The sequence below is a fragment of the Oncorhynchus keta genome, chromosome 6 (genome assembly GCF_023373465.1).
Source record: "Oncorhynchus keta strain PuntledgeMale-10-30-2019 chromosome 6, Oket_V2, whole genome shotgun sequence".
NCBI classification, from domain to species: Eukaryota; Metazoa; Chordata; class Actinopteri; order Salmoniformes; family Salmonidae; genus Oncorhynchus; species Oncorhynchus keta.
In genome coordinates, this window is record NC_068426.1 from 12,720,574 (window position 1) to 12,736,382 (window position 15,809).

Here is a 15,809-nt window from a genome sequence, read left to right on the forward strand (position 1 = left end):
ATATCAATACATCTGGTATAATTAGGTTTGGCTTCACGCCAGACATGCACAGATCAGTCATCTCTCTCATGCAATCAAGTAGACAGGCCTGGGAGGTCATTACAGTGTATGGGCCTGAGGGGGTCAGAATACAGAAAAGAGCTTAGCCCATGCATCTATGCCCCCACATACACACATCACAGTCCATTAATGGCCAGTTAACCAATGGATTCTGTTTATATGCTAATTTGAGTATCAGTATTCATTCATGAATATTAATTTAATAAATTGTATTTTACAGGTTAGAGGAGACATAATATTAGTGGATGCTACAATTTTGTCATTAGCTTAGTGTCCAATTCAAAAAGGGTTTGGGAGCCAAACGAGTTAACTGACAGAAAAGCCAAATATCTGATGAAAATGAGGTAAACACATTTGGCAAATGAATAGCATATTTTATAAAGATTTAAAAGAGGATTGTTTAATAAACCAAGGATGAGCGAATTAATTTTGCACATGTCATACCCATGTTTCAACCAGAGGCTTGCTTTTCCTTACAGAACACAATCTTAACTCATGCAGCTACTTGTATAATTATTTGGGGGAAACGTGAATAATTAAAATTCTGGATATCCTTCTTCAGAGAATGATAGAATATTCTAAAAGTTTAAAGTAAAGAAAAAAACCATCTACAGCTCAGTAAAGACACGGGTTACTATTTAGTTTAACAGGGACACATAAGGTCTTCATAAGCACTGCAAACATGACATCACAGTTGACAGAAACATTTGTTCATGATTATTTTTCTCAATGTGGAGGGAAAACATGAGTGTCATTGAAGAAAGCTTCAACAAGTGTTTGTAGCGTCACATCAGATGTTATGCACTGCTTAGGATGGCATTACGGACACTTTGGTAGAAACCATTCGCTGCTCTCCCCACAGCTATGTTGATGGGATATCTTTTCAGGAAAAATATGTACAATAGTGTTCATTTTGAGGCAACACTGTAAACTGTATGAGAAATCATGAAGGGATGTCAAACCTTGATGTACAAAAGGATTATATGGGCGGACACCCTAGGCCCATATCTGCTAGGACAGAGGCTGAATTTGCCTGACTTTTCAGTGTCATTTCAAAATCAAACTAAATGTATTTTGTGATTCAACTAGAAAAAAAATACTAAAATCAAGGTAGAGAAACAAAAAAAAAAAAAATAATCACCAGCACTTGACCCCCCTACTTCTAGCTCTGACTCTACTGTTAGCTATGTTATTGAGGGAAAATGTACTTTCCATGCCTGTGATATGTGTTTGTCCCAACTAGCTATCTTAAGATGAATGCACTAACTGTAAATCACTCTGGATAAGAGCATCTGCTAAATGACTCAAATGTATGTTTTGCACAATCTCCAAAATTAGAAAGGGTCACATATTTTGGAACCCATTTTGAAAGTAGCCCCCTCTGTACCCCAGAGCTCAGAGAGAGAGGGGGGTTCATCAGAATGAGAGGAAGGGCTTGTGGAAGTCTGTAGGGTGAGTAGGGAATGGGAGCGTTCAGAATGGAGCCACATGGGAGATATTGAGATGAAATGTACCACTGACCTGTGTGAGATCGGGGATGTCACCCTGATCAATTCCAACTTGCTGTGTCACAAAAAAGGAGGGAAGGGGGGGGTGGAGGGCAAAAAACCAAACATAATAAACAAACAAACAAATAAACAAACACATAAACAACCACGGAATAAAGGGGGGTAGGTGTTCGGAGGAGGGAAAAAGAAGAATCAAACCAAAGGATCCATTACTCCATGCACTGACTACAAACAAAACAATAAAAAGACAACAGGGGAATTGGCATGCCCACACGTACATACACTACACACACACACAGGATCTGAAGACTGGTTTGAAATGAATGTTTACACATTGAAATGCCATTGACAGGTGTGCCGGGTACATTGGGCTGTAATACTCATGTGACTGCAAGGTGAGAAACATCCAAAACAAACACACAACTAATGTTGACTTTGAACGAAAAAGGCAGGGACACAAATGACAAACACATTGTTAGACGACTAAATGAATGGGCCCTTAGAGTCAACGTTAGCCCGTATTTGGATAGAAGCCCACCCCCATCACCCCAAACCTTCCTCCAAATAGTCACCAAATCAGTAAAGACAGCAAGAACGCCTTTTAATAAAAGAATGCAGGAGAAACGATAAAACTACAGAGAGATACTAATTATCTTCGCAAATCGGCCTTCTGAATTGCAAGTAGTACTTTACTTGGATAACAGCAGACATTCATCATTGCAAAAGAGAGAAAGGGAAGGAAAGAGTAAGAAAAAACCTCTTCCTTAGACATGCAACGCAGGCATCAGAACAGGCAGCACATGGAGGGGCCTTCACTGTGAGATTTGTATGCCCACTAATAGGCTAACCTCTGCATTCATGACCTCAGCATGAGCCTCCACCACACAGCAACAGAGGGACAGAGAGACGGAGAGGAGAAGAGCCCTACCTTCCTGCTGGATCTATCTGAAACCTTCCTTTCCTCAACACAAACCAAACAGGGAAACATTACCTCTGCAACTTTGAGAAACTCTGACAGCTTGGTCATTCTGTTCAGAAACGTCTTATAGATCTCCAGGGCGTCTTTGCATTGGTTCTTCTTCATGTCAAAATATTTCTCTTTAGGATAAAAAAAGAGGATATGTTAACTAAGAAAAGAAGAAAACAAAAAGGGACAAAGGATTTTAGCTAGGTCTTTTCTAGATACATTTACAAACATCCTAGTGACACCATAGTGACATCCCAGTGACATCCTAGTAACATCCCAGTAACATCCCAGTGACATCCTAGTAACACCATAGTGACATCCTAGTGACACCATAGTGACATCCTAGTGACAACATAGTGACATCCCAGTGACATCCCAGTGACATCCTAGTGACATCCCAGTGACATCCTAGTGACATCCCAGTAACATCCCAGTGACATCCTAGTAACACCATAGTGACATCCTAGTGACACCATAGTGACACCATAGTGACATCCCAGTGACATCCCAGTGACATCCTAGTAACATCCCAGTAACATCCCAGTGACATCCTAGTAACACCATAGTGACATCCTAGTAACACCATAGTGACATCCTAGTAACATCATAGTGACATCCTAGTGACATCCCAGTGACATCCTAGTGACATCCTAGTAACATCCCAGTGACATCCTAGTAACATCCCAGTAACATCCTAGTAACATCCTAGTGACATCCTAGTGACATCCCAGTGACACCATAGTGACATCCCAGTGACATCCTAGTAACATCCTAGTGACATCCCAGTGACATCCTAGTAACATCCTAGTGACATCCCAGTGACATCCCAGTGACACCATAGTGACATCCTAGTAACATCCTAGTAACACCATAGTAACACCCTAGTAACACCCTAGTAACACCCTAGTAACACCCTAGTAACACCCTAGTAACACCCTAGTAACATCCTAGTGACATCCTAGTGACACCATAGTAACACCCTAGTAACACCCTAGTGACACCCTAGTGACACCCTAGTGACATCCTAGTGACATCCTAGTAACACCTAGTAACACCATAGTAACACCCTAGTAACACCCTAGTAACATCCTAGTGACATCCTAGTGACATCCTAGTGACATCCTAGTGACACCATAGTAACACCCTAGTAACACCCTAATAACATCCTAGTAACACCATAGTGACATCCTAGTGACACCATAGTAACATCCTAGTGACATCCTAGTAACACCATAGTGACATCCTAGTAACATCCTAGTGATATCCTAGTAACATCCTAGTGACACCATAGTGACACCATAGTGACATCCTAGTAACATCCTAGTGACACCATAGTAACATCCTAGTGACACCATACTAACATCCTAGTAACATCCTAGTAACATCCTAGTAACATAGTAACATCATAGTAACACCATAGTGACACCATAGTGACATCCTAGTAACACCATATTAACACCATAGTGACATCCTAGTAACACCATAGTAACACCATAGTAACACCATAGTGACATCCTAGTAACACCATATTAACACCATAGTGACATCCTAGTAACATCCTAGTGACACCATAGTAACACTATAGTAACACCATAGTGACATCCTAGTAACACCATATTAACACCATAGTGACATCCTAGTAACACCATAGTGACACCATAGTGACATCCTAGTAACATCCTAGTGACACCATAGTGACACCATAGTGACACCATAGTGACATCCTAGTGACATCCTAGTGACATCCTAGTAACATCCTAGTAACATCCTAGTAACATCCTAGTAACATGACATCCTAGTAACATCCTAGTAACACCATAGTGACATCCTAGTAACATCCTAGTGACACCATAGTAACATCCTAGTAACATCCTAGTAACATCATCCTAGTAACATCCTAGTAACACCATATTAACACCATAGTGACATCCTATTAACACCATAGTAACACCATAGTGACATCCTAGTGACATCCTAGTGACACCATAGTAACACCATAGTAACACCATCGTGACACCATCGTGACACCATATTAACACCATAGTGACATCCTAGTAACATCCTAGTGACAGCATAGTAACACTATAGTAACACCATAGTGACATCCTAGTAACACCATATTAACACCATAGTGACATCCTAGTGACACCATAGTGACATCCTAGTAACATCCTAGTGACACCATAGTGACATCCTAGTAACACCATATTAACACCATAGTGACATCCTAGTAACACCATATTAACACCATAGTGACATCCTAGTAACATCCTAGTGACACCATAGTAACACCATAGTGACATCCTAGTAACACCATATTAACACCATAGTAACATCCTAGTGACACCATAGTAACACTATAGTAACACCATAGTGACATCCTAGTAACACCATATTAACACCATAGTGACATCCTAGTAACATCCTAGTGACACCATAGTGACATCCTAGTGACACCATAGTGACATCCTAGTGACACCATAGTGACACCATAGTGACATCCTAGTGACATCCTAGTGTAGTGACATCCTAGTGACATCCTAGTGACACCATAGTAACACTATAGTAACACCATAGTGACATCCTAGTAACACCATAGTGACATCCTAATAACATCCTAGTGACACCATAGTGACATCCTAGTAACACCATATTAACACCATAGTAACATCCTAGTGACACCATAGTAACACTATAGTAACACCATAGTGACATCCTAGTAACACCATATTAACACCATAGTGACATCCTAGTAACATCCTAGTGACACCATAGTGACATCCTAGTGACACCATAGTGACATCCTAGTGACACCATAGTGACACCATAGTGACATCCTAGTGACACCATAGTGACATCCTAGTAACACCATATTAACACCAGTGACACCATAGTGACATCCTAGTAACATCCTAGTGACACCATAGTAACACTATAGTAACACCATAGTGACATCCTAGTAACACCATATTAACACCATAGTGACATCCTAATAACATCCTAGTGACACCATAGTGACATCCTAGTAACACCATATTAACACCATAGTGACATCCTAGTAACATCTTAGTGAAACCATAGTGACATCCTAGTGACACCATAGTGACATCCTAGTGACACCATAGTGACACCATAGTGACACCATAGTGACATCCTAGTGACACCATAGTGACATCCTAGTAACACCATATTAACACCATAGTGACATCCTAGTAACATCCTAGTGACACCATAGTAACACCATAGTGACACCATAGTAACACCATAGTAACACCCTAGTAACATCCTAGTAACATCCTAGTAACATCCTAGTGACACCATAGTAACACTATAGTAACACCATAGTGACATCCTAGTAACACCATATTAACACCATAGTGACATCCTAGTAACATCCTAGTGACACCATAGTGACATCCTAGTGACATCCTAGTGACACCATAGTGACATCCTATTAACACCATAGTGACATCCTAGTAACACCATATTAACACCATAGTGACATCCTAGTAACATCCTAGTAACATCCTAGTGACACCATAGTGACATCCTAGTGACACCATAGTGACATCCTAGTAACATCCTAGTGACACCATAGTGACATCCTAGTAACACCATATTAACACCATAGTGACATCCTAGTAACATTCTAGTGACACCATAGTAACACTATAGTAACACCATAGTGACATCCTAGTAACACCATATTAACACCATAGTGACATCCTAATAACATCCTAGTGACACCATAGTGACATCCTAGTAACACCATATTAACACCATAGTGACATCCTAGTAACATCCTAGTGAAACCATAGTGACATCCTAGTGACACCATAGTGACATCCTAGTGACACCATAGTGACATCCTAGTAACACCATATTAACACCATAGTGACATCCTAGTAACACCATATTAACACCATAGTGACATCCTAGTAACATCCTAGTAACATCCTAGTGACACCATAGTAACACCATAGTGACACCATAGTAACACCATAGTGACACCATAGTGACATCCTAGTAACATCCTACATAGTAACATATAGTAACACCATAGTGACATCCTAGTGACATAACACCATAGTGACATCCTAGTAACATCCTAGTGACACCATAGTGACATCCTAGTGACACCATAGTGACACCATAGTGACATCCTAGTAACATCCTAGTGACACCATAGTGACATCCTAGTAACACCATATTAACACCATAGTGACATCCTAGTAACACCATATTAACACCATAGTGACATACTAGTAACATCCTAGTGACACCATAGTGACATCCTAGTAACACCATATTAACACCATAGTGACATCCTAGTAACACCATATTAACACCATAGTGACATCCTAGTAACATCCTAGTGACACCATAGTAACACCATAGTAACACCATAGTGACATCCTAGTAACACCATATTAACACCATAGTGACATCCTAGTAACATCCTAGTGACACCATAGTAACACTATAGTAACACCATAGTGACATCCTAGTAACACCATATTAACACCATAGTAACATCCTAGTGACACCATAGTGACACCATAGTGACATCCTAGTAACACCATATTAACACCATAGTAACATCCTAGTGACACCATAGTGACATCCTAGTGACACCATAGTGACACCATAGTGACATCCTAGTGACATCCTAGTGACACCATAGTGACATCCTAGTAACACCATATTAACACCATAGTGACATCCTAGTAACACCATATTAACACCATAGTGACATCCTAGTAACATCCTAGTGACACCATAGTAACACCATAGTAACACCATAGTGACATCCTAGTAACACCATATTAACACCATAGTGACATCCTAGTAACATCCTAGTGACACCATAGTAACACTATAGTAACACCATAGTGACATCCTAGTAACACCATAGTAACATCCTAGTGACACCATAGTGACATCCTAGTGACACCATAGTGACATCCTAGTAACATCCTAGTGACACCATAGTGACACCATAGTGACATCCTAGTAACACCATATTAACACCATAGTGACATCCTAGTAACATCCTAGTGACACCATAGTAACACTATAGTAACACCATAGTGACATCCTAGTAACACCATATTAACACCATAGTGACATCCTAATAACATCCTAGTGACACCATAGTGACATCCTAGTAACACCATATTAACACCATAGTGACATCCTAGTAACATCCTAGTAACATCCTAGTGAAACCACAGTGACATCCTAGTGACACCATAGTGACACCATAGTGACATCCTAGTGACACCATAGTGACATCCTAGTGACACCATAGTAACACCATAGTGACATCCTAGTAACATCCTAGTGACACCATAGTAACACCATAGTGACACCATAGTGACATCCTAGTGACACCATAGTAACACCATAGTGACATCCTAGTAACATCCTAGTGACACCATAGTAACACCATAGTAACACCATATTGACATCCTAGTGACATTCTAGTTCTCCTCTAACTAACAGATAGTGTACTTACCCAGCATGTTGATAACTCCTTCATTGTAGGCAGCAAAGAGGCGGATGGAGTCTTTAAAGAGCAGCAAGAAGGCGCTGTTGATGACACCATTGGTCAATTCATTAGAGTTAGCCTGGGAAGAGAACAGATGAGACATTGAGAGTTCATACTGACAGCTAGCTCACTGTCATCATGCAGCCCATATTATGGACCGCTCAACACCCCAACCATGCAGCCTACCTGAAAGTCCAGCAGAGCATCCAGCTGATTCTGAATGATAGGTAGAGTCTTGATCAGCTTGTCAACGGTCATGGTGCGCATCATACCATCAACCCTGTCAGCAAGAGACACGCAGCGCCACTTTACCAGGACAAGTGATGACTAACATGATCATACAGCATGAATCAAACAACTCCCTGTCAATCATGTTGATACTTAATATAATCCACACATTATCCAAAGAGGCTGCTGAAATAAATGACTTGTTTAGCTGGATTACCTTGAATCTATTTAAAGGCTTGTCCCCAATCTTTGCCATTGTTTCTATGACGAAGTCACCGTTTCTCCCTCTTGAGGTGGGCCTGGCCACTGAGGTAAACTATGTATCCCAGGGTGACAATGTGGAGGTTGTCCACACCTAGCCACTACAGGACATCTTACCCTCTCTTCATCTTGGTGAAGTCCACAGCCACCAGTCTGTAGGACAGGGCCTTCTCATTCAGATACCTGCTGTAGCGTCTGATGAATGTTGACATGTCATAACCTGGCAGAGAGGGAGCACTTACATTCATATTTAGAGTACTGGCATGGCAGCATACAGAACCACACCTCTGCAGCGCGTTCAGAGTGACAGTTTGAATTGTTGTACTGCACACTGCTGTTCATGCATTGCACGATTATAATGTTTTTTTATGCCTGTGACTTCTGTACAGTTTGTCTCTGCTGTGAAATGGCTTGCGGTGAAAAATTCCCTACAGTACCTTGTAATGCCCCCTTATCCAAGAAGTTGCTCAGGTTAAAAAGTGTGTTTCTGGACGCCAGGTACTGGATTAATCGCTGGTGATAAAATACAGAGAGAGTGGGATCAAAACCAGTAAGAATAAAGATTCAATCAAATGTTTGAATACCAGAGGACTTGAACAGTGCATAATATAATAAATAATACATGATATGCCATTTAGCAGACACTTTTAACCAAAGTGACTTACAGTCATGCGTGCATACATTTCACATATGGGTGGTCCCGGGAATTGAACCCACTATCCTGGCGTTACAAGTGTCATGCTCTACCAGTAACAATTGAGCTACAGTGAAGCCAGTCATTGCCATACATCATTGGGCTCCCGAGTGGCGCAGCGGTCTAAGGCACTGCATCTCAGTGCTTGAGGCATCACTACAGACACCCTGGTTCAAATCCCGCTATATCACAACCAGCCGTGATTGGGAGTCCCATAGGGCGGCGCACAATTGGCCCAGCGTCATCCGGGTTTGGCTGGTGTAGGTCATTGTAAATAAGAATTTGGTCTGAACTGATTTTCCTAATTAAATAAAGGTCAAATATAAAATAAAAAAGTGATGATGATGAAGGCCTTGAACCCCAGCTACTAGTGTTTGTTTTTAAACAAGGAAAAATCGGACATTTTGCCGGTTCCGACAGGAAAAAAAATTATAAATCAGGCAAATGGGGACATTTGGGTTATGGTTAGGAGTTTTTTTTTTTTTAGTTGGGATTAGGTCTAGTTTTAGGTTAAAACTGTGTGTGTGCGTGTATGTTTGTTACGTACCTCGTTGCCGTACATCATGAGGTGGTGCGTGGTGATGAGGGATTTGAACACCACCACCCAGCTGTTGTTGGCCGTCCTCTCAAACAATGTGTCAGCCAGGTGGGGCACACTCACGTTCAGCTCGTTGGTGCAGTGGATCAGGTCTGCCAAAAAAACACGGCACGTGGGCAATTAAACATTGGACAGTGCTTTCTGTGCTTTACATATAGTCTACTTTACAGGTTGATCAACTCATGCTGAACATTACTAACAGCAGTTAGATCTCTGGTAGGCACCTCCCACCCTAGAAAAAGATCCTGTTACTAGTGAATTAACTATCACTTACTATGCCTTAATTACAGTGACTAACCAGCAATTAACATTTCAAACTGGAAATCTGATTGTAAAGCAGACGGTGATCATGAGACCTGAAATATAATGATGTATTCCTTCTAGACATTTAACTGTAGGGGGGATTTCCCTCCCAGGAGTTTAAGCTTATGCTAAATCATACAAGAGAATATAAAAGTACATTTCCTACATTCTTACCCACCGGATGTTTCCACTTTCCTCAAAGACTGAAATGTGAACTACGTGAGGCATCAGGATAATCCATAGCAGTACAGACTCTTTAAATAACTACATTTGCAGCAGGCTACCACATTTTTATGTCCCATTTGAAGTCTTCGATTCCACTCAGAAATGACTATTTTTATTATTTTAGCTTATGTAATTGCACACAAAATGACTAACATGACTCAAATTTGCACAATTGATTACTTTCAATAAAGATTTGGTAAATAGAGAATTCAACAATGAAAAAATCCTTCCCAGAAAATAACCAGACCGGCAACACAAGATTTGTTAATTGAACCAATAACCCTCTGGATCTATGGGTTGATACAGGACAGGACTGATTGAGCTTAATTGATTGGCTGGACACAGTAATTATTTGGGTAGAAAGCCACCGAAACCTAATCATCAGCAGTTAAATGTGGAGAAAATGCTTGATATCCAACACACACTACAGTTCCAGACAACACAGATAAACAGAAATGTTGAGATCAAGGTTGCCTATGATACTGTTGTCATTGCACTAATATGATTGACCCATGGACACCAGCTCACCACGAATTAAAGGAGCTGAGAAACCTCAAAGGGTACATACAGCATAATATACTGTACCTTTATGGCAGCAATAATATCGGAATAATACCATTGTTAATTAATAAGTTAATAGTCTTAAATTAGACTTATTTTAGTCTAAAACTCAGTAGGAAATAGAGGAAATAATAGTAGATGAACTCAAATTATGCCTCTAAACCTAAACTGCCAGAAAATGTTAGCCTACATAGCCAGTCCTATTAAAAGGGGAATTGATTGCATTATTACTTCATACAATGATGGATAAGGTAATAGGCTATTTATGATCACAATGTGTGCATTTGCATGTATGACACTGAGTAATAACCTATTTGTCTCATTATGTTTAGGCTACAGTACGATAGCCTACTGTAGGATGATGACACTGTAATGATTGACTACATGAGCTGTTGAAGGCTATGATGCGCAATTATTCATAGCCTATGACCATAGAATGTCGAAAACCTTGCTATTAAAACTACACCAATGGCCAATCAAACATGATGAACATACAGGTCTTCTTGAATATTCAATGTTACCAATGCTTTTGTTGCGAAATATGTAGCAACGGCGGGACACTGGTGGTCTACTTAACCTACAGTCAAGGTGTTTCTTCTTTGGTCCGCTGACTTCATGCGTCGTGGCCTTGCAGACGGCTTTGCTTATAGCGGATCCTGTCATGCTGTGCTGAGCCGCAGCGATCCGATCCGTGATAGACTGTCCAGACATGTTCCAAAAGCAAGTAATCGGGGTATTAGAAATCAAAATGTATTTAGTGGTGATTGGGAGCGTGCCCTCTAAACAGATTGCCCGTCTGAAAACAAAAAACGTACACTGACGCGAATCCGATGGCAGAATTCATACGGCAGCCAAATAAAATATACGGCTACAGTCAGTAGTAAACCATATATTTTATTGGCAATCCAATGGTCCACACATACAAATCCAAAAACCTTATCCAAACCCGAGCACACCGAAATCAGCCGATAATGATTCGTTCGGATGGTCGTGAATGTATCCCCATAAAAGCGTTCTAATGGTGATGATGCCGGTTAGTGTACAGCCAGTACAGTATACTACATGAACAGCAGCAATCATTGATTAGTTAGCCTACCAATGCTCGGTTGGTGATCACACAACGTTCGCGCTGGTTAGATGATTGCTGCTAGACTGATTTTGAAGACGTTACAAAATAGCATATGATTAGTGTATTTTCTCTCAAGCTTCCTTGTGATCGTGTCGAGGTCTTGTAGCAGTGACACCGAGTTTTTCCGTATCCTTTAATTGCCGTGTTCCATATGTTTTAATCTGAAGGCATTTACAAATGGTTCTTACATTTTACAAATGTTTTTTGTTAGGTAGCTGATTATTCATTTTTTCAGTTAAACTTCATGTGTAAAATGGCAGTATCGCCTATGAATCAGGTGACTTAGAAAGGGGTTGATTGGCCAACACAGAAAAGGTCCGGGGTGGGCATCTTAAAGTGGAACACTGCGTTTTAATTTTAGGAAGCTGGTTCATGATTTGAAGTGGATGGAATCTGTCTAAAACTCAAACCGATTAGGCCTGCAGTAGGCATGCTGTCCAATCAGATTCAGCCACATCTGAAGACAAACCCCTGGCCTAGTATGGTATTGATGTTATATCATTAGTATTTGGCTATAACAACAACCTTTCACAAAGCACTAGCTTCTCAGTTTCCTGGCTCTCTCTACAGTAGGGTTTACCAATGTTAGTGTTCTCCTGTGCAATAAAACCAAAAATATACAAATTATGGACAGCTAGGAGACAAGCTAGGAGACAGCTATGGGACAGCTAGGAGACAGCTAGGAGACAGAAGACAATAGATCTCAGATGGGAAGTAATCCCAGGGCAGATCTGCTCAGGATTTTAAATCCTTTTACATCAGACAGAAGGTTTATTCTAATCTTTCATCATCTTTATCAATGTAAGATATCAGCTGGGTTAGCCCCAGTGACATATTCACCCAATCAGCCTTCACACTAAACTGAGTAACTCATTAGAGAGTAGCTGTGAGTGTTCCCTTTCTCTCAGTCTGTGAGGAGGGAACACACATTACACAGCCTGCTGGACCATTTGACATGTTCCTGTTCACATTCCCCTTGGCAAACTAGCCTGTGTTCTTCTCAAATGCCCCGCGGCATGCTAGCATTTCATTCCAATTGATCGCATGTATTTGTGATTACATTCGAATGAGTTAAGTTAACCCAAGCTGACAATCAAAGGCTGCTGTCAAATGTGTCTGTGTTCTTTATAAGAAATAGAGACCATTGTACAAAGTGATCTTCCATAGGACCAAGACTGTCAAATGTTATCAGCCAGGGAGCTCCCCAGCAGTCTGAAATGTGTTTAGATTAGAATCGTTAATATACTGAGGCTAGTCTGTCTCACACACAGACACACACACCATTTAAGTGTATCTTATCTTAGCCATTGCAAAGACACCCTCTAGAGCAGCCCACAGAGCAGCCCACAGAGCAGCCCACAGAGCAGCCCACAGAGCAGCCCACAGACGGCAGTTGTGAGAGACTAGGAGGACTACAGTAAGTAAGCTGAAGCGTTTCCTTATCTGCGTCCCTTACCTTGGCTGAGGTCTCAAACCAGCCCACAAATCCTTTTCCCCCACAGAATGTGTCCAGATTGAGCTGCTGGGAGCAGACTTAGTCAGACTTGTAGGCCAGCACCACAGCTGGGACAGGTTTGCCATGACTGAGGGTGACCTTAGTGTCCAGGTCGTCCTTCCACTTGAAAGGACGACCTGGACACTAAGGTCGTGGGTCACGTGGGTCATGTCAAACACCCCCAGAGCTCCAACAGCCTTCCGGTAACACACGCGGGTCATGTCAAACACCCCCAGAGCTCCAACAGCCTTCCGGTAACACACGCGGGTCATATCAAACACCCCCAGAGCTCCAACAGCCTTCCGGTAACACACGCGGGTCATATTCCAATATCTTTCTTGTCCTGGGACAAACAAATACGTGAACAGTACATATCAGGGTCAGACCGACATACAGCACTGATCTATAGCGTATACTGTAATTATATGTACCTATCATCTAATTATATTGCATTATGATTTAGCACATTCCAAAAACAGCAGAAAAGGTCAGGTTTTCATAGTACAGACACACACACACATACAGAGAGCGAGAGAGTAACTTGTGCGCATATGGCTCTAATGAGCATGAGACCAGATGAACCCCGTCATTGTCTGTCACGTTCTACATTTACATTTACCTTAGTTCCTTTGTATTGTCTTTTGTTTTAGTATGGTCAGGGCGTGAGTTGGCTGGGTTGTCTATGTTAGTTTGTCTATGATTTTCTATTTCTGTGATTGGCCTGGTATGGTTCTCAATCAGAGGCAGCTGTCAATCGTAGTCCATGATTGAGAACCACATTTAGGTAGCCTGTTTTCCATTGTGTTTTGTTGGTGGTTATTTTCTGTTTAGTGTTGTGTTGTACCTTACGGACTGTTCGTTGGTTGTTTATTGTTTTGTTTTCAGTGTTCATTAAGATATTTAAAATATGAACACTTACCACGCTGTGCAGTGGTCCTGCTCTCCTTCCCCAGACGACAAGCGTTACAGTATCAGTGTTTTGTTACTTGTCATGTTTGTTGTGGACCCCAGGAAGTATAGCTGCTGCCTCTGCAAAAGCTAATGGGGACCCTAATAAACAAATAGACAAGACACATGCTCCTCCACAGCACACATGAAATTCTGTAGGGAGAAAAACTGTACACTGGTGATTATGATTGTCACACTCTGACCATTATTTGCGTTGTTTGTTTCTATGTTTTGTTTGGTCAGGGTGTGATATGAGTGGGCATTCTATGTTGCATGTCTAGTTAGTCTGTTTCTATGTGTTTTGGCCTGATATGGTTCTCAATCAGTGGCAGGTGTTTGTCGTTGTCTCTGATTGGGAACCATATTTAGGTAGCCTGTTTTGTATTGTGGTTCGTGGGTTATTGTCTATGTGATGTTGCATGTTAGCACTCAGTTTCGATAGCGGTCTTGTTTGTTTAGTGTACTTTGTGTTTTTTTCATCATTCATTAAAAGTATGTATTCACACCACGCTGCGCTTTGGTCACTACGACGATCGTGACAATGATGATACATGTACACAGGCTATCTATGGATAAGACCAAATATAATTATCAAAAGTGTGCTAATTCATTGATATCGAGTTGTTAAAAACATAAACTTGAATAAAGTCTGATGTAGACTGATTGTCTGCAGTTTTGTCCAAACCACTGATGTTACAATAAATTGATAATATATCAAGTAATATCAAAGTAAAATGAAGTGGTTTGACATACTGGCAATGTCCCAAAGCTGTAGTCTTATAACGGAGTCACTGTCCCAGTGCAGAACCTTCAGCACAAAGTCAACATCAATAGTTGCTCGATAATGATGAGAAAAGATCTGATGGACATAACTCTTGACTGATGTTTTACTGACCCCAAGGTCCACTATAACGAGAAGTTTTAACAAATGCTCCAGCTGCATGGTCTGCGTTTGTACAACAGCCCATTCAAAACTCACACTGCTGTCTGATCCAATATCTGCCGGTGTTGATGGCGCATGGAAAACATATTACAATTTAGTTTTAATTCCATTCCAACAAGAGCCTGAAATTCTTTCAAATGTTTCCATACAGAACTTTTAAGGTTCACTGTGCACCTTAACATATGAGGATGTTAAGGATGGAGTCAAGGAAATTATGTATCCTACTTGATTCCATAGTCCGTACATGAAAGGTCAAATTTTTATTTTATAAACTTGTCATATGTTCTCGTCAAAATATATACAGTACCAGTCAAAAGTTTGGACACACCTACTCATTC

General features: G+C 40.9%; 1 protein-coding gene and 1 pseudogene across 7 annotated transcripts in view; both read right to left on the bottom strand.

Moving 5' to 3' along the window:
- Positions 1–14,293, bottom strand: part of LOC118384971 (phosphatidylinositol-binding clathrin assembly protein) — a 29,445-nt gene extending 15,152 nt beyond the window's left edge. For 2 of the 7 annotated variants that reach the window (XR_008139001.1, XM_052520735.1), the window contains exons 1-8: positions 11,538–12,367; positions 9,817–9,959; positions 9,013–9,088; positions 8,693–8,795; positions 8,273–8,366; positions 8,054–8,165; positions 2,560–2,666; positions 1,582–1,623 (exon numbers count right to left, since the gene is read on the bottom strand). Coding sequence is in view for 6 of the 7 variants with exons in the window: in XM_052520735.1 (XP_052376695.1) it covers positions 1,582–1,623; positions 2,560–2,666; positions 8,054–8,165; positions 8,273–8,366; positions 8,693–8,795; positions 9,013–9,088; positions 9,817–9,959; positions 11,538–11,667 (807 nt within the window). In the remaining variant the exon portion in view is untranslated. Of the gene's footprint in view, positions 1–1,581; positions 1,624–2,559; positions 2,667–8,053; positions 8,166–8,272; positions 8,367–8,692; positions 8,796–9,012; positions 9,089–9,816; positions 9,960–11,537; positions 12,368–14,199 lie in introns of those variants that run through there. The other 5 variants (XM_052520738.1, XM_052520737.1, XM_052520740.1 and 2 more) reach the window with 4 other exon arrangements.
- On the bottom strand, positions 12,598–15,471 carry LOC118385743 (ras-related protein Rab-38-like; annotated as a pseudogene).
- Between the last annotated feature and the right edge of the window lie 338 nt (positions 15,472–15,809).